At 44.7% G+C, this 19504-nt stretch overlaps 1 protein-coding gene across 1 annotated transcript in view; it reads left to right on the forward strand.

Annotated features, from left to right (window-relative positions):
• MAN2C1 (mannosidase alpha class 2C member 1) overlaps positions 1 to 19504 on the forward strand; it is a gene marked incomplete at its 3' end in the record, with an annotated part of 65636 nt that extends 46132 nt beyond the window's left edge. Inside the window, 13 exon segments of the mRNA XM_029575300.1 lie at positions 4701 to 4824; positions 6345 to 6466; positions 8305 to 8390; positions 9255 to 9419; positions 11851 to 11933; positions 12216 to 12313; positions 12852 to 12956; positions 14865 to 14997; positions 14999 to 15022; positions 15283 to 15426; positions 16478 to 16587; positions 18380 to 18459; positions 19359 to 19504. Of these exon segments, the coding sequence (XP_029431160.1) occupies positions 4701 to 4824; positions 6345 to 6466; positions 8305 to 8390; positions 9255 to 9419; positions 11851 to 11933; positions 12216 to 12313; positions 12852 to 12956; positions 14865 to 14997; positions 14999 to 15022; positions 15283 to 15426; positions 16478 to 16587; positions 18380 to 18459; positions 19359 to 19504 (1420 nt within the window).

The following is a 19504-nucleotide window of genomic DNA, read 5'->3' on the forward strand; positions in this document are numbered from 1 at the left end:
GGAGCTGCCTTCCTGGCAGATGCGCAGGCTATGATCTGGTGTGCGCAGCTGCTCCAAAGTGTGACTTCGGTGGTGGCAGTGAGATATTTCTTATGGCTGTACAACTGGTCTGCTGATACTATTTCTAAGGCAAATTTAATGAATTTGTCTTTTAAGGGGCGCCTTCTGTTCAGGGAAGAGTTGGAGAAGATAGAAATAGGTGGGAAGATTCTAAGATACCTTGCCTGCCGGAAGACAGGAAACCAGCATCGTGGTCCCCCTTTACTAGAGGGCGATTTTGTGCCTCTTGGTGTTTCCGTTCAAACCAGGGGTTGGGGAATTAGAGGTCTTGCTCCTTTGGGAGGCCGCAGTATTTAGTCCAAGAAGACTGGAAAGGATGGGAACTCTGGCTCTGGAGCTCCCGTTCATCCCAGTGAAGATTTTGGGGTCCAGCCTCCGTTACCAGAGATAGGCAGGCGTCTTCAAAACTCTGTGATTTGTATATGCTCTTTATGAACTCTTGCACGAGACGAATGTATCTATAAGAGGTATGTTGTTGTCATGATTTGCTGCCTGTGCCCTTTTTGTTTTATGTCGTTACCTTGTAATGATGTTGTTTTTTCTGTTTTATAGTGTATAAATCACAGCCCTTCTGCCCTCCCGATGCAGCCTTTGTGGCGAAACATGGTGTCTGTGTCAGGGGACACTTTTTAACTGCATTATATGATCAATTTCAAGATTCAGGAGTTTATGTTGAATAAATATGTCAAAGGATATGAACTTATAAGGACTATCATCCTTTCTACACTCTTTTTCATTTGTGAAGTGGGGGTATTACATGCTGGTGGTTGGCACTATGTTGCAGGCACACATGTTTTTTATGTCTTTGGCAAGTGTGCGTGTATGGAGAGTTTTTGAGCATTGATGTCTAGAGTAGCAGTGTGTTCCTGCTAAAGTGGAGATCCCCATCATTCTGGATTTTCTGCAGGACGGTTTGAATAAGAAGCTGGCCCTTAGTATGCTAAAAGTGCAAGTTGCGGTTTTGGCCTGTAATAGGGGTTGAGTTCAGGGGAGGTCTCTCTCTTTGCATCTGATGTGTCTAGATTTTTGAAGTGTGTTAAGCATATTCAGCTTCCATTACAAATACTGGCACCATGTTCGGCTCTGAATCTGGTGCTGACCTTTTTGGCAGGGTCCCACATTCCATCCTCTTCAATAGCTTTCCTTATGTCTGACAATAAAGACAGTGTGCTAAGTTGCCATGTGTTCAGCGCGGAGAATTTCAAGCCATCTCCTCTCAGGAGCCCTTTCTGCTGATTACACCAGACAGAGTGCAAATTTGAATGGTGCCCTTCTTCTTGCCAAATATGGTTTCGTATTTTCATTTGACTCAGTCCATGTCTTTACCATTGTTGGATAGAACTGTGGATGAGAACGAATTTCAGCTGTTGCGAACCTTGGATGTGAGGTGTCATCTACTGCACTATCTTAAGTTTACCAAGACCTTTCGAAAGACGGACCAGCTTTTTGTGCTTCAAGAGGGAGTAAAGAAGTGGGAAGCATCTTCTTGTGCCATGGTAGCATGTTGGATTAAGGAGGTGGTAATGGTGGTCTATGTGGATGTGGATAAGCCATTGCCCAAACAAATTATGGCCCATTCGACCAGAGCACAGGCGGTGTCTTGGGTGGAGTTGCAATTGCTGTCTCCGTTGGAGGTATGTAGAGCAGCATGTGGTCTTCTGTGCATACCTTTTCCAAACATTATCATTTGAATGTTAGGGTTTCGGGAAGTCGCATCACTTGCATGGGCTGTTTTGATGGGTGCCCAGGCAGCATCTCACCCTAAGAAGCTATCCCACTTGTGTGGACTGGTCTGCCTGAATGCAGAGGAAGGTGAAATTACTACTTACTTGATAATTTCCTTTCCTCTAAGATAGGCATGCCAGTCCACACTCCCGCCCTGGATTGCCTGTATCCTGTATCATTTATCTTCTCTTTGTCCCTAAGAGATGTTATCAGAGCCAAGGAGCAGAGGCCGCTGGGAATCTTCTGTCCCAGTGGGTACTTTCTTTCTGCTGTGTTCACTCCATTTCCTTCCAATCTGAGGTCAGTGATTTCTGCTTCACGGGAAGTTGTTAAAATAAAAATTAAAAGGGAATTATTTAATTTATTTATTTATTTATTTATTTATTTAAAAGAGGTTTATATACTGCTTTTACAATGAGGTTGGTCTAAACGGTTTACATTTGTCAATGTACACAATTAAAATAACATAAAAATTCATACCATAAAACATTAAAATAAAATAAAAAATAAAGGAAACATAATCATGGTCACTTGTCTGGTAAAGATGAGGAAAATAAACTTATGATGACAAACAACAAGTGTCATGAAACTGCCTACCGAGCAGTAGAGAGTGATCCAAAGGCCTTTGAGAACATATATCTTTTCAGATATTTTTTTAATTCAGTGTGCGGTGAGATCTGCCTTAGATGATCTGGGATAGAATTCCAGAGCGAGGGACCTGCAACTGAAAAAGCATGCCTTCATTGAATCTGGCCAACCAAATTGATGGTATTTCTAGAAGATTTTTATGTAGAGAACATAACTGCCTATTTGGTTGATAGATGTGAAGGAGCGAAAAAAGCCAGGTAGAAGAATCTTTGTAAATTAGGTTATGTATAATGGATAAGAACTTTATATTGTATTCTGAATCGAGCCTGTAGCCAGTGTAATGAGTGTAGAATCGGGGATATGTGATCTTTTTGAGAGGTACTAGCTAGAATATGAGCAGCCGTATTTTGGATTAGATGTAAGGGACGAAGTGTATTAACATGAAGACCAAGATAGAGGGCATTTTAGTAATCTATACCTATGAGAATAAGAGATTGTAGGACGGTATGGAATTCATTGGCAAATAGTAAAGGATGGAGGTGTTTTAACATATGAAGTTTGAAAAAAGAATTTCTGACGGTAGTCGAAATGTGATGACATGGATAGACTTGAGTCTAAGATTACACCACTTATGAAACAAGTGGAATATGTAAATCACCTAGAAATAGATAAGATGGGGGATTACAAGCAGAGTGGGGTTTGGTTGAGAGGTGAAGAATTTCTGTTTTTTGAAGCATTTAATTTAAGACGATTATGGGATAGCCATATATTAATGGTTTTAATATATAGACATACAGTGGAAAGTGTGGATGACCATGATGTGGAGTAAGGTATAAAAACTGAATGTTGTCAGATAGATTTTAAATTGAATGCTAAGACTGTTAAGGAGTTGGCATAGTGGTATTAGATAGATATTTTGATAGATAGCGGCAAGTGATGAACCTTGAGGAACACCAGGTAGGGGAGAGTACCATTCCGATGTGTGCGGGCCAATATTGATCTGATGTGGACGGTTCCATTAATATGTGTGAAACCAGTTTAAAACGGTATTCGTCAAACTAATGGACTGCAATTGGTGGAGGAGAATTTAATGGTCTAGAGTATCAAAGGCAGCTGAGATGTCTAAAAGCACTAGAATATAATCAGTGTTGGCGTAGAATCCTCTAATTAAGGTATCAAAAGAGGAAAGTAATAGTCTAAATGCTACCTCCTTTATGAAATCCATGTTGGTTTGGATGAAGGAGAGCATTTTCTGATAGATAATCAGAGAGTTGGTGTAAAACTATGTATTCAGGTATTTTTGCAGGGAGGTGAGAGATGCAGTGGGGCAAAGGTTAGCAACGTCTGTAATGTTCTCAGTTTTTTTCTTTGGGAAAGGGCGAATAGAGGTTTTCTTAAGTCAATCCGGGAAAATGCCAGAATCCAATGATTGATTAATGAGTTGACATAAGAAAGGACTTGCGAGGTCACCCAAGGCTTTTAATAGTTTACCAGAACAAGGATTGAATGGAGATGAAGAGATTTTAGTTTTTTGTATTATGCGTGTAATGGATGAAGCGTCTACATGTGAAAATTCTGACCAGGTGCAGGCTGAGAGGGGGAGATGTAACTGATGATTGGAAGGTTGAGGAATGGAAGTTTGGACAAGAAATATTCATAGTTCACTGTCCACAGTTGACTTTTCTAGGAATACTGGCAGGCTGATATGGGTGCAGGCCTATATGAGTGTGACATCAGCCAGTCAGTTGATCTCAGTCTCCATCTGCTGGTTGGCATACATAACCCACTTATGTGGACTGATCTGCCTGTCCTCAAGGAAATTATCAGGTAAGTAGTAATTTCGCCATTCAGAAGATACCTGGATAACATTGATCAATGATATTTAGCGGGACGTTTATCTTGCTGAATATCTGGGACAAGTTATCCAGATAACTTATCCGCTGGCCGCCTTACTGAATATTACCCCTCATATAGATAAACAAAAAATGAGTTGCTGATATCACACACAATCTTTGTATGACTGTAAGCAAGTTTTAAAAATTCAGATCTCTTAAACTTGAAATCCTGATTCAAATCCTGACTTTACTTATTCTCAGTCTCAACTTACTTCATCTCCCTGTGCTTAAATCTCACTGTCTCTCTACATCCATTAATTCTATATGCTGGTATATAAACTCTCGATCTGTTGATGCTTGGAGTACACTTTGTGGGGAAAAAGCCTTCATGTTTTCACTTTTTATTCTTCCTTGAGATTTTTCAGTTTGATTTCCTTTCTTAGAGGCCTGGAAGTGCCTGTTGTGAACTGAGCTCCATCTTCTCCCTTCTAGGGTTCAGCTGTCCAGTCCAGAGCTGTTCTTCTCTGCACTGGAGAAGGACTCGAAGCAGTTGTGTACCTGGATAGGAGAACTCTTCCTGGAGCTCCATAACGGTACCTACACCACTCAGGCCCAGGTACAATGGCAAAGAGAGGAACGGGGCATGGCACTAAGGGGGAGAGACACTCGGGGACAAAGCATAGAGTGGGAGAGCCCAAATGAAAGGACAGGTCTTGAAGGCCAGAGCATAGAGAGGGAGCTGGGGATGCAGGGGAATGCCCTTCCGGAGGAAGTGGTAAATCTAAACTGTGAATGACTTCAAAGGGGCGTGGGATAAACACTGTGGATCCATCAAGTCTAGAGGGCGTGAATAAAGAGGAGGCATTCAAACACTGCACAGAGCAGCAGTAGCCACAGCGGCATTCAAACACTGCACGGAGCGGCAGTAGCCACAGAGGCATTCAAACACTGCACAGAGCGGCAGTAGCCACAGAGGCATTCAAACACTGCACGGAGCGGCAGTAGCCACAGCGGCATTCAAACACTGCACAGAGCGGCAGTAGCCACAGAGGCATTCAAACACTGCACAGAGCGGCAGTAGCCACAGAGGCATTCAAACACTGCACGGAGCGGCAGTAGCCACAGAGGCATTCAAACACTGCACAGAGCGGCAGTAGCCACAGAGGCATTCAAACACTGCACGGAGCGGCAGTAGCCACAGAGGCATTCACGGAGCGGGATGCCAGTGGCCAGTAGTTGGTGCTCCACCTTCACGGAGTGGAAGGATGGAGGGCTGCTATCTCCAAAAAAAACAAAACAAAAACCAAACAAAAAAATAAAACAGGGGTGGGTAAGAGTATGCGGTAAGGGTGTGGCCTGCTTGTTACAGTGGTTGCTACCCCTAATTGAGCTGGACGTTCACTAGGATGCAGATACGGCGCTGCTCTCTAAATTGGTGGTGGGGTGGAAGGGAATTAGGGCTGGAGGGTACTGGAAGCCAATAGTAACAGGTGGGAGAGAAAAAAAGGGGAAAAAAATGGATAAAGTGCGTAGCTTGCTGGGCAGACTGGATGGGCCGTTTGGTCTTCTTCTGCCGTCATTTCTATGTTTCTATGATGGGCAGGTGAGCAATTTTATGAAGTGCGATTTATACCAGCGGTAGCAGAGTCCTGGTTTCAACATGGAAATGAACTGAGTACTTTCTCCATAGGCCCAGAGTTTTCTGCACTAGCATGGGGGTATAATCTTTGAGAAAGGGCTTCGTTTGTTGGTTAAACAAAACTGCAAAGCCCGTACAGAATGAAGCAGTTTCCAAACTCAAGGCACATTGAGTTTGAAAATCGGATTATGGGGGTAAATGTGCACGTGGGTGTTTAGGTGAAGTAAAAGGGGGGTGCAAAGTTAGATGAGTTAGCCCCTGGAGCGCTTCTCTTCATGTGGACAAGTTTGTGTGCAGTCTAACAGTACGTATGTTTCAGGAGACTAAAACTCTGCTTACCCACATATAGCTGACTTACGAGGGTTAACTGTGTTTTTACCTGTGCAATAAGCAAGCAAGTCTTTCAACATTTACCCTAGATAAAAACATCTGATGTATAATATATATATATATATATATATATATTTATATTCATAGTGCATCTTTCCTGCCCTTAGATTAAAAAGGGAAATCGGGAGTGTGAGCAGATTCTCCATGATGTGGAAATAATCAGCTGCTTGGCCCTCTCACAAAAAAGCCGTTTCCAGTATCCTTCTGCCAGTCTGCAGAGGCTCTGGAGGTAAAGTATGCTGTGGGGCACAGTGGGCTGAAGAAGAGGTATATAAAAAAAAATAAAGGGGCTCACAACGCCTTCAGAGATTGCATTAAAGTATTTATTTATTTATTTTATTTATTTAAGTTTTTTATATACCAACATTCAAGACGGTAGTCCCATCATGCTGGTTCACAAGAAACAGGGGTGCAATAAACTTTACAATTTGAACAATGGTGCAGAAAAGCAGTTACATGTAACAGGGAATCAAAAACTTGGAGTAAGAAGGAAAATGAAGATCAGATAATTATATATATGTATATAATAACATTATAAGAGGTGGCTATTAATGCTATTACTAGCGAAGTATGTTGATTGAAGGGAGTTAAGTAATGTTGGAGTTAGGAAAGGCCTGCGTGAACAGCCACGTCTTGAGTCTTTTCTTGAATGTTGAGATGCTGGGTTCCATTCTAAGATCCGGGGGAATGGAGTTCCATAAAGTTGGACCGGCTGTGGAGAAGGCCCGATCTCTTAGCGTAATGTGTCTGGTAGTTTTGGCTGGAGGTACTTGAAGAGATCCTTTGTAAGCATCTCTTGTCGGTCTTGTTGAGCAGTGTAATCGGAGAGGGATATGGAGATCGATTGGGGCTAATTGATGTATGTTTTTGAAAATGGTGAGAATGGCCTTGTAGATTATTCTGAAGTGGATAGGCAGCCAGTGGAGGCCCATCAGGATAGGTGTTATGTGTTCTCTTCTCCTAGTGTTAGTGAGTATACGGGCGGAGGCATTTTGGACCATTTGCAATGGTTTGGTGTGTGATGAAGGGAGACCAAGCATGATGGTGTTACAATAGTCCAGCTTTGCGAAAATGATTGATTGTAGGATCGTTCTAAAGTCATGTGTGTGGAAGAGAGGCCGTATTCTTTTCAACACTTGGAGCTTATAAAAGCAGTCTCTGGTGGTTTTGTTGATGTTCGCTTTCAGGTTTAGGTGATTGTCAATTAGAACTCCTAGGTCTCTCACTTGTTTAGTGTTTGGAGAGGTTGGATGAGTGTGTGTGAGGGAGCTGTTTTCTGGTGTGATGATTAGAAGTTCCGTTTTTGATGAATTTAGTATCAGGTTGAGACTTGTGAGAAGCTGTTTGATATTTTGGAGGCAGGTTTCCCAGTGAGACAGTGTGTTTGCGAGTGATTCCTTGATGGGGATCAGGACCTGAATATCGTCAGCGTAGAGGAAGTGTTTGAGATTGAGGTCAGTGAGCAGTTTACATAAGGGTAACAGATAAATGTTAAACAAGGTAGGAGACAGGGATGAGCCCTGAGGGACTCCTACTGACGCGGGGTGAAGAGAGGATTCTTTATTATGAATCTTAACCTTATATCCTCTGTTGCTGAGGAAGGTTCTAAACCAAGATAGGGCAGTGCCCGAGATACCTATGGCTGTTAGTTGGTTATTTGTTATGGCTGTTAGTTGGTTATTTGTTAGGGGCTCTGTACAGTACAGTGCTATGGAATTTATATCACCCGTCTGTAATAAGGGGTGGGGCAGAGCTTCTCCCAGTTACACACCGGGAATGCTCCTAACTTATCTGGCTACATTTTAGCCGGAGAAAAAGTTAGCTGGATGGAATTTAGTTGGATAAGTGCTCAAATATTCATTTAGCCAGAAGTTATCTCATTAAATACTTCTGAATCTGGACCTCTTAGTAAATAGGCCTGAGTGAGATTCGTAGCTTCTGAACAGAGGTCATTTAACTGCAGCCAGGGCTTATTTTCCTATTGACTTGTGGTCAGTAATACCCGGAAGGAGTGAACTGAACTCTGTCCTTTTGTTCCTTCCCTCCCTCTGGTCTATGTGAGGTCAGATTACTGCTCCTCAATCAGTTCCATGATGTTGTCCCAGGCAGCTGTATCCGGTCCGTTGTGGAGGATGCTCTGAAGTACTATGAAGGCAAGTGATGACCCAGGAAATAAATTCATGTATATTAATGCCATGTGGATTCTCCCTTCCTCATGAATAGGCCGATACAGTACAGTGCACGTCGAAAATGTGCAGCCAACACCCCCGAAAACTAATAGCGCTCATTACATGCAAATACATGTTGATGAGGCTATTAGATAGTTACTCGGGATACTGAAAGTAAAATGTGTGGCCAAGCCTCACATTTTACTCTCAGAAATTAACGCCTGCCTAAGGGCAGGCGTTAAATTCTGAGCAACCCAGAAAAGTGTACAGAAAAGCAGAAAATACTGCTTTTCTGTACACCTTCCAGGTTAATATCCTAGCGATATTAAGTCGGAGGAACCAAAAATTTAAAAAAAATTTTAAAAAAATTTTAAAAATCCGCCTGCCAGTCAGCAGGTTAGAAAAATGGATGCTCAATTTTACCGGCGTCCATCTTCCGCTGTCAGCGAGTTCGGAAACCAATGGCAGTAAAATTGAGCGTCGGTCGTTGGAACCCGCTGACAGGCACCTCTATGCTAATAAGGAGGTGCCAGGGACGCGCTATTGTCTCTAGTGCCTTCTTATTAGCATGACCCCTCATTTAAATACTGAATCACACGCCCAGGTTAGGCAGCTGGGTGTGCGTCGGGAGAGCGGGCACTCAACACGGAGCGCCCGCTCTCCTGCGACTCTTACGGTATCGGCCTGATTGACAGGGATTGTGAATTCTAGCATCCTTGCTCTCGTAGGTGGATCCTGCTGCACTCGGAGGCTTGAGAGTACGGATGCGCAGGAAGAAGGCAGCCCTTCTTGGCTGATTTCTGCTATTAACTTGGCTCCTCAGTAATTGTCGCTCCCCCTTCCCCTTAGAAATACGCACTGTTGGCGCTCAGCTTCTGAACGAGGCCATGCAGTCCCTGCTTGGAGACGTCTCTGCTACAAGAACAGGAAAAAGCTTCACCGTCTTGAACACGTTACCATGGGAGAGGACAGAGGTGATCTCCACAGCTGGTCCTGCGGGAAAGGAGACCCTAGGTATCACCAGAGAAGGCCACCCATTAACTCTTATCCTTTCCGACAGCTTTATGGAACCACATGTCGGTGCCGATTGCAAGTTAATGTTGTCTTGTAATAAGGATGATGAACACCAGCACTCAGAGAGTAACTCGCATGATCGGACAGCATGAGGGCAATTTTGCAGTTGGGATAGTGGGGATTAGTGTAATATTTGCCCATAAGAGCAGTAACCAGGAACTGTGTGAACAATTCATGGTGCCTGGTTTCCTCCTTTGACTATGGTTATGATTACTAACCAATGGCAAGGCAGCTTTCAAAATGCTGAATAACATCACAATGTGCTGTGACCTCCTTGAGATTTCAACTGAACTGAACTGGCTGGCCCCAGTTTACAGCTGGAAGTAAAAGGAAATGGTGATTCTAAGTGTTGGGGGCAGTGAGGGCACATGAAGAGTATGAGCCAAGGGAGCCACCAGGCACTTCACCGGCTGTGGCAGAAACCGGAATGAAATTTGCTCCCATACGATGGGAGAATTCTGTGCACAATATTTTAAAAACTTCTGCAGACTTTCTTTAAATAACACAGTAGAATCATTGTCTTTCAAAAATAATTTGTATTGCAGCACAGAAAAATGATATCACTCCGATGCAGACTTTTTTTTTAATTTTTTGAGCATAATCTTTCTATCATAAGGCCTGACTCCTCTCCCCTCCCTGCCTCCCAAATCACTTTCTCCTTCCCCTGGGCTCCACCTTCCTGAGCTCTCTTTTCCCTTTTTATCTTGCATCTCTCCCCAGGCTGGATCTCTTCCTCCCCCTCATGTCACCCCCCCACCCCCAGCTTTGTTTCCTTCCAATTCTTTCTTCTCTCTTCCCGAGCTTTCTCTCTCTCTGCTTCCCCCAGGCTTACTGCTCTCCCTCCATTTCTCCTTCCCCCTTTTCTCTCTCTCTCTCTGCTTTTCCCCCCAGGCTCAAATACCCTCTGTTATCTTGTTCTCCCACCCTCAGCAAGAAACCCAGTTTTCTCTTTCTCTTCTCTCTCACGTTCCCTACCAGAGTTGTATTCCCCCAGGCAGGACCCCTGCTTTCTCTCTCTGCTCCCCCAAGCTTGACCACACCCCTGCTGTCTTTTTGTGCTCCAAGCTTGAACACCCCTCTCTCATTCTTCCCACTCCTAAGCAAGACCTCCAGCTTTCTCTCTGGCCCTCCCACAGGCTTGAACCTCCTCCCCAGTTTTCTCTTTCTCTCTCCTACCCCCCAAAGCTCTGAGGAGGTAGACCCCCCACCACTGCAGCCACTTCTCTTCTGCCTTCGCTGGCCGGTACCCATGGCCACAGCTTCCTTTGTCTTCCTGCTACATGGGAGAGGGCTCATGTTGGGTGCTTCCTCTTTCCTGTCGCATAGGCCGGAGCCGGCACCACCACCACTTCCTCTTTCCAGCCCATGCCGCTAGCTCCTAGTCCCTGTGCCGAATTCTGCAAGGCAAATGGAGAATTTTGTGTGGGAGGAGAATTCTACTTTGAGCAGTTCTGCAGAATTCCCTCAGGAGTAGCAATTGGGTGAACAGTTCAAAAGATACTAGCGGAAACAGATAGACAGACACAATGGTCTTATAAAGCCAGTTTCTCCATAGGAAACGAGGCTAAAAAAAAATATTCTTTTTAAATTGATGACTTCATCCACTGTGAGTGAGAAGGCCAGGGCCTTGTATGTGTGGTGACTGCTGGTTCCAGGTAGATGTTTGCAGCACTGATGGTCTGTAGTTAAGAGCTACGGCTTCTGACCCTTTTTACTGTGTGATACTTCTTAGGATGATTGTGCAGGAGGATGAATGCGACTGGGTTATGCTCTGGCTAGGTAAACAGACCTCTAGCTGGCTTTGATGTTTGCCATTCAAGACCCATGCCTGTTTGTCCTGCCTATACAAGATAAGGGGGTATTTATATTGATTAAAATTTTATAATTGCTCTCAAACAAGCCCTGAGGAATTTACAAAATAAAACATACATAAAGTTGCAATCAAATACACAGCAAAGCTAGGTCCCTAGTTACAGAAATTTAGCGTGAAAAGAGCAGGATACGAAGCTAAGTTCTTTTTAAAAAATTGTTTTGGAGAATAAAATAAAAGTATTTTGATTTTAAGAGATCTTTTGGGAAATAACTGCTTGGTATATGATACCCATTGCTGGATAAGAGCCTGTTGATTACAATTCACAGGCATTAGTGTATCTGATACCATTTTTCCCCAAGTAAATATATAATTGACTTTATATAAGAAACTTTTTTTTTCCAAATTTCTTTACTCAAATACTTTTGTCCATTTTGATTAGATACTTTTAATTTGAGTCTTTGCTCCGATTTTTGTTTGGAATTTGGACTGTTATACTTTTTACATAGTGTGAGCTTGTCTTGCTAAATCTTGCACACACTCTCTCTCCCTTTCCTACAGCCCTGGTGAAGGTTCCTAGCATGGGCTTTACAACCGTGGTGGAGTCCCTCACACCCCGTCATCCAGTAACCGTGACCTGCCTGGTAAGAACTTCCGAGTCGCTCCGCTTTCCTTTGAATTTACGAATAACAACAGATGGAGGAGGCTGCAGCTCCCCTTTTGAGTGTAACCGAGGGAGGGAATGCAGTGGCACTAATTTCTGTGGCGTGGTGGGGACAGGGGACAATGATTTCTGTGAATGTGCCACGCGTGGAGTGGGAGGGACAGTGATTCCGGTGGGTTTAACATTCCGATGGGAGGGAAGATCATGGAGAACCACTTTTGGAATCTGTATTAATTTTCCCTTCTCTTCTCATTGGCCCCAGGCCGAGGATGGCTCAGTTATTATGGAGAATGGCCTCGTTCGGGTTCATCTCAATCGGATGGGTCTTGTGACCTCACTGCGCTTACTGGATTCTGATAGGTATGACAGGCATTAAGGACATCACGTGGAAGTTGCCTAGTAATTGGACTGGGAAGGGAGGCGGGAACATCGCTCATTTATATATTTTCCATCTTCAGAATTCTTGAAAACATGAGAGAAGCACACATGACCTCTGAAGGATAGAAAGGGACTATAAGACTGAGCAGGAGATTTGGATGGGCCATATGGTCTTTACCTGTCTTCATGTTATCTGTTTCTGTGTTTCATATTTACATTTGTACAAAAAATGCTGAACTGCAGTAACATCTCCCTCGCCCAACATGGGGCTGGAACCCACAACCCTGAGATTAAGAATCTCATGTGCTACCGACTGAGCTAGTTGGGCTGGAAGTTTACCATACTGAGATGGGGGATTACCCAAGCTTCCCACGTCCCATGTGTTTGCGGTCACACCGGTGCCAGGGACTGGAGGCGGTCAGGTGCTGCTGCGCTTGCTTGGCACAGGGTAGTTGGGTCATGGGAGTGGTTTGCCTCGTTATGTTCAGGATACTCATTCTGCCTTTCTGTTTCGTTTCAGAGAAATGATCCCCAAGGGTTGCCATGGCAACCAGTTTGTAGTCTTTGATGACGTACCCTTGTACTGGGATGCCTGGGATGTAATGGACTATCACCTGGAAACCAGGTAGGCCGAGCGCAGAAATGATGCAGCATGGGGACTATTTCTGAGAGAGTGGCATCTGAGGGGAAAGTGGTTTTCTTTGTCTCAGCTCAGCGCTGCCCCGTCCTAGTGTCATTATATTGTGATATTACTGCGCTATTCTGACATAGAGAAATTGTGTTACAATGCTCGTACATTATGTTATCATGCAGAGAAATGGTAGCCTAGTTTGGCATGTAGAGTTGTGATGTTATAGTACCCTTTATGTAATAAAAATAATACAAAAATTATTATTATTTCTAGACTGACAAGGCGGTTTACATTTTATTCCAGATATGATAAGACCCTTCCCCAAAGAGCTTACAGCCTAGTTGGGTACCTTAGCCAATGGGGGATAAAATGATTGCCCAAAGTCACTGGAGGAAGTGGGGTTTGGACACTGGTTTCCCTGCTTCGCAAGCCCCTTGTTCTTTCACCCATGGTGATATCGTAATGTTGTGTTATGCTGACATTGAGCAAGTGTGACGTTATGTCACTGTTGCCGTGTAAAAGGTGTAGTGTCGTTTGTTATCCTGCCACGGGGAGACTAAGTGTGGTCCTGTGATGAGGATGTTTGGGCACTGGGAATGATTATGCAAGAGCTGAGCTGTTTCTGCCACAAAGGAGCAGCTTGCCTGATTTGTTTAAGAACACTTTGTTATCTTTCAAGCCATCCAATGAGCTCATAGTGGAGTAGAAGGCAAAATTATAAAAAGACCGTGCGTTTAATACATAACATGGATATAAAAAATACATAGGTCATGGGTAGATTTATGATGAGTGTTCTGGTTCATACCCCAGATCAGTCCAAACAAGTGGGTTTTGCATTCCTACCAGCAGATGGAGGCAGAGAACTAAAAGCTTTGAGGCACTGCTACATAACCGAGCGTGCCTCCTGCAGTCCCTCAGTATTTCTCTTTCTCCAGCAGGCGACAGAGGTGCAAACCTGCAGTTAAGAAAAAAGAAAGAAGGGACAGAGGAAGAGAAGTTGGAAGATGCTTCCTGAGGTGTTAGGTTCCTTCGTGGGCCATCCCTCAGGTTGAGCCGGGCAAGCAGGGGGGGGTTGGTAATCCCTGATCAGCTTTAGCCTGCAGCGGATGCAGGGGTCTGACAGCCAGGGGTCCTGGTTCCCTCTTATCCCCTGAAGGATTACACTTCCCAGAGGTGTTGCCAGCAGAAGGGTGGATTTCCTTTTTTGGCTTGAATTTCTTCCGCTGCTGTTTACTTGTTTTTTTCTCAGCAGCAACCACTCCGGCTGTTTCCAGTTTGATCATCAGGGCGGGCCCGGGCTGGGGGACGGGGGCAGTGTAGCTCCTCTGTACGCGGCTTCGGGTTGCTCAGGGAGCCAGAGGCTGCATTGGGTTGTGTTCCCCCTCCTCTTCCACGCGCTGTGATCACGTGGCTTCTGTGCCTCCGCAGCAGGCCTGGTGCATGGATGGCTCCGATAGCGATTTGTGGTTTTTCTGTTTGGAGGAGGGGGGGGGTTTCCAACTTTTGGGTTTGGCATTTGCCCTCATTTAGGGGGTTGTTAAGATGTTGAGGACTTGTTACTCTATAGTTGGCTTGGGTATAGGTCAATACTGAGGGACTGTAGGAGGCACTCTCGGTTATGTAGCAGTGCTTCAAAGTTTTTAGTTCTTTGTCTCCATCTGCTGGTAGGGATGCAAAACCCACTTGTCTGGACTGATCTGTGGTACTTCAGAAATGAAACTTAGTAGGTAAGAACCAATTTTCCTTTGTGTTATATGCAAGCACCACTGCAACAGAATCAAACAATATTTCAATCTATCAAACACTTCAATTACCCCCATATATGGTCTCCCGCCATACGTTCTGTCACACAGTCATTGGTCAGAAGCTTCCTAACCTTCTGTTCTTGCACCTGCATTATAGGAAGCCAATAACAAACCACCTGAGTCCAGTGGAGATCATCAGCACAGGTGGACTGCGAGGAGCTGTGAAGTTTTCAGTGCCAATCAGTGAAAAGAGCTTCATCACCCAAGAGATTGTCCTGGATGCAATGTGTTCCCTACCTCCGATTTAATACTGAGGTTTGGAAGGTCTACTTTAACATATTTCAGGAGATGCCTTCATATACCATACTTCTGTATGTACATCCACTCCTAGATACTGTGTGTACCTGAGCAATCTCCTCCATATAATACACACGCCCCATAGTAAACAGCACACACAGGAAGGCAAGTGCAGCATTTCCCATCTCCTGAGCACAGCACTAAAAAGGCCCAGAAATGAGGAGCCTAGGGTAGGCCAAAAGAAGAAATAGATCCATTCTCGTTTATCTTTGCTATAGGTCGAGTGGAATGAAGCCCACAAGTTTCTGAAAGTAGAGTTCCCAGTAAGGGTCCGGAACATGAATGCAACGTATGAGATTCAGTTTGGGCACCTGCAGAGACCTACCCACTGGAATACCTCCTGGGACTGGGCTCGATTCGAGGTGAGTGAGATATTTTGGGAGGGGGAAGAGAGGTGCTGAGAGAGGGCTTCAAGTTATAGCATTACTAATCCTGCAGTTCAAGCAGTCCCAGCTCTTGTTACGAAGTCTAATTCATGTTTCTTGGAGGGTTATCACTTCTTTAACATTGCTTCTAATCCTGATAGCTCAGGAGCCTGCAGGCTTTCCATATAAATTCAAGTTTGTCTATAGAAAATGGAGCACAGGCATTGTCTTATGAGGCTAATGTTTCTGTGGGACTGGATAACAAATTGGACTAGTATAGGAATATAAATTTCCGTCTCTGTATCGCCACTCTGAGTCCATATCAAGCTGGTAGTAGACCTTGGTTGTTTCTGCTTAGTGGCTTCTGTGAAATGAATTGTGCCACAGGCCAGTTCCTAATAAATGGCTCCGTGTCTCAAAAAGAAACAAAAATTTCCTAGCCAGGAGACTCAGCAGAGGGGACAAGGATTGACTCTGCACGGAAAATGAATAGTCCTGAAAGTGGACCCTCCAAGGCAGAGTTGAGGAATGTGAATAGATAGACATTCCAAGGTCTTTGAGTGCTCCTCTAGAAAATTTTCAGGAATGATGCTATACAGCTCCTAGTTTTACTGGAGTTGGTGCTTCATTCACATACATTTTCTGTGTTGAAACTTTTGGAGATTGCAGCCAAATGCCAGATATTTGGAGGATGTGAGGGAAGCTTGCAGAGCTTGCCCTTAGATAAGTGGAGAACTTTAGTTACCATGATGCTTAGTGTGGCAATATGCATGAGCACTGCAAACTCCAAAAAAAACAGACCCTCTCTTGGCTCTGAGTCCCAGTTCATAGAGCTCTTTGCTCTTCTAAGTCACCATGAAATTGCAGTTTGCCAGGGCAGCAGACATTTTATAGCTACTACTACCCTATTTTCTCTTGGGTTCAGCCAATCAAAACATACAGTTCCCATCCCAACTTTTTGGCTTGATTTCTATGAACTCTCACAAAAAGAGTTTGTTCACTAGTTGCATGAGCTGGTATCAGTTGAATGACTCTCTCTTTTTTGGAGGTGTGGAGTCATAAGTGGATGGACCTCTCGGAGCATGGCTTTGGCGTGGCGCTGTTCAACGACTGCAAATATGGCTGCTCCGTGCACCAGAATGTCATGACGCTCTCACTGTGAGTGGAGGCTTCTTTTGGTTCTTGCTCCTCGTCAGTGATGGTTCGGCACTTACCTTGTAATGGAATCCTACATCCCTTTCCCTGATGCTCTGTGCTGGGTCAGTTGTAGAATGAGCCCTAGGGTTTGAATGAGAAGGTCTGTTGGTCAATTGATGCAGAGAGGGAAGCTTCAGAGAAGTAGTGGGTGACTGTGAGGTGGAAGAGAGAGACCTATATGAGTAATCGCCTGAAACTCTGTCTAAGGACTCGTGTGCATTCATACCAGGGTGCTGCCAGTGTGACTGCATGTCCTGCAGTGTCTCCTTAAAAGGGAAGAGAAGCAATCATTTTATACAATGTGCACGTCAAGGAAATCACCAGTTTTACCAATGAGTTCAGCAGTTCATTTGTCCTTCTCCAGGCCATGGAGACCCTGCTGGTTCTTCAGCCTGACCTCTCCCCAGTTTAGTCAGACCTGCCCCTCTCAGTCCGTATCTCTTATGCCAGATAATTAGCAGATGTAAAAATACGCAAGTAAGTTGGGAAAGGTTCGCACGATTGTCTCTTTTAAAATAGCAACTTGCACGTGCACGTTGGCCCCGCCTCGGAATGCCTCTACACCACGCCTTTTTTACACGTGGATATTCGTGCAAGGAAGTGAATATATGCGTGGCAGCTAGTTATGTGCATATACGCTAATTTTTGCACATGTAATACTTTTAAAATTCACCTTTAAGGAGGTAATTTTCTAAGGAGTTGCACGAGTAAAAGTAGCATATATCTTAGCAATTTTCAAAAGCCCATTTACATGCAGAAAAATCTTCTGAAAAACACCTCATAAGGGAATGAGAACAATATGAAGGCTTTTCACTTGGGTGCTATTCTGTGTTGCGTAGCTTACAATAGTGAATGTGTACCTTATTAATACACTGATATGTGTTCATATGAGGCTGCCTTGCGCGCTGATGTGTCTTTGTCACTTACGGCCCGATTTTAAATGGCCGGCGCGTGTAAAAAAAAAAAAAAACGGGAGTTACGCGCGCGGCCGGGCCTTGCGCGTGCCGCATGCATTGTAGAAGGGGCCCGGCCGCACGCGTGACCCCTGTTACGCGCACAAGAGCTGGGCCTCGGCAAAGGAGCGTTCCGGGAGCGGGGAGGGGCGGTCCAGGGGGGCGGGGTGGGGTGGAGCTGGAGGCGGCCGGTACAGCGGGCCATTTGCCACTGTGCTGGGGGGCAACTTATGCCAGCTCAGAAACAAAGAAAAATAATAAAGGTATGAAGTCTTAAGGGGTCGGGGAGGAGAGGGGAAGAAGGAGGGGAGGGGAGGTAGGGGGGTAGGAAAGCTCCCTCCAGAGTCCGCTGCTTAATTGGAACAGACTGGGAGGGAACTGGGGAAGGCCCAATCTCATCGCTGTGCGTAAATTGGCTAAATTTACTTCCCCCCCCCCCCCTCCACGCACGCCGGCTCAGATTTTATAACGTGCACGTGCCGGGTAGCGCGTGCACACGGAGACGCGTACATATGTTTTTAAAATCTTCCCTTAGAGAATTTGAGTGTTTGCAGGTTTGCTTGTACACGTGTGTTTTAAGAGATTAATGCTGACCGTGCATGTGTGTATATTCACTTACTTTTGAATACGTATACATGTGCTTGAGTTACCGTACACAGTATGTTTCGCATGCTTGGTTCCGAATATATTCATAGGTGTTTGTGCAGGTGAATAAGGATATTAATGTGTTTGCTTGCTTACGTAGTTTATCTACTTTCAGTCAGAGTCCATCAATCTCATCTGTGAATCTTTTCCCCCAGTCTGAGAGCTCCGAAGATGCCAGATGCCACTGCGGATATTGGCCACCATCAATTCACTTACGCTGTCATGCCTCATGTTGGTGAGCGTCCAGTCATAATGGAAATGCATATTCTGATAAGACCAGCCTTAAGACAGGAAGGAAATCCATTTTCTAAGTGGGACAGAGGGAGCTTGGGGGAAGCAGAGATAAGAATTGAAGACAGCCTGGGACAAGCACAGGGGATCTCTGAGGGAGCGGTAGGGATTGTAGAGGTGAGCAGTTGATGTGGATGGGCAGACTAGGTAGGCCGGATGATCTTTTTCTGCTGTCACATTTCTATGTAGAGAGCTTTCTCTTGCTGCAGGGCAGAGGGATGGGGGCAGCCCCTCTTACTGAGGGACAGAGGGAACTTTGGGGATTATTAACGGTAAGGAGATGGTAAGAATTATTGCTGTAGTAATTCACCTTTCTCTGTACGTACCCAGATCAGACCAGGCTCCTGGGTTTTGCCTCCCTTCCAGCAAATGGAGACAGAGAAAGTTTTACAGACACTGTCACTTATCTTGGTGTGCCACCTGCAGTCTGTCAGTATTTCTCTGTCTCCAGCAGATGGAAGGTGGTGCAAATCCTGCAGTCTGAGGTCTGGCTCAAGTGATGGTTGTACATTCTGACTTGTATGGTTATAAAGGTCGTTCAGATTAAGTGGTTTCTCCTCTTCCTGCTCGTTTGGCAGGAGATGTTTGATAGGTTACGTTGAGTTTTGGGATACTTTTCCATCTTGGCTTGGGTACAAGTCAATACTAATGGATTGCAGGTGGCACACCAGGTTAAGTGACAGTGTCAGTAAAACTTTCTCTGTCTCCATCTGCTGGAAGGGAGGCAAAATCCAGGAGTCTGGACTGATCTGTGGTGCTACAGGAATGAAAATTAGCAGGTGAGAACCAATTTTCCTGTGTCTCTGTACTAAGTCTAGGGTTTTCACTATATTTTCACTGCAGATAACTTTCAGGATGCTGGCGTGATTCAGAGTGCGCACAACCTTAACTTTCCTCTTCATATGTCCGTGGCCCTATCTTCACAGCACAATGCCTGGAGCGCATTCTCTGTACAGTCACCTGCTGTTGTTCTGGCAGCCATCAAGCAG

The sequence above is a fragment of the Rhinatrema bivittatum genome, chromosome 13, assembly GCF_901001135.1.
Source record: "Rhinatrema bivittatum chromosome 13, aRhiBiv1.1, whole genome shotgun sequence".
NCBI lineage: Eukaryota > Metazoa > Chordata > Amphibia > Gymnophiona > Rhinatrematidae > Rhinatrema > Rhinatrema bivittatum.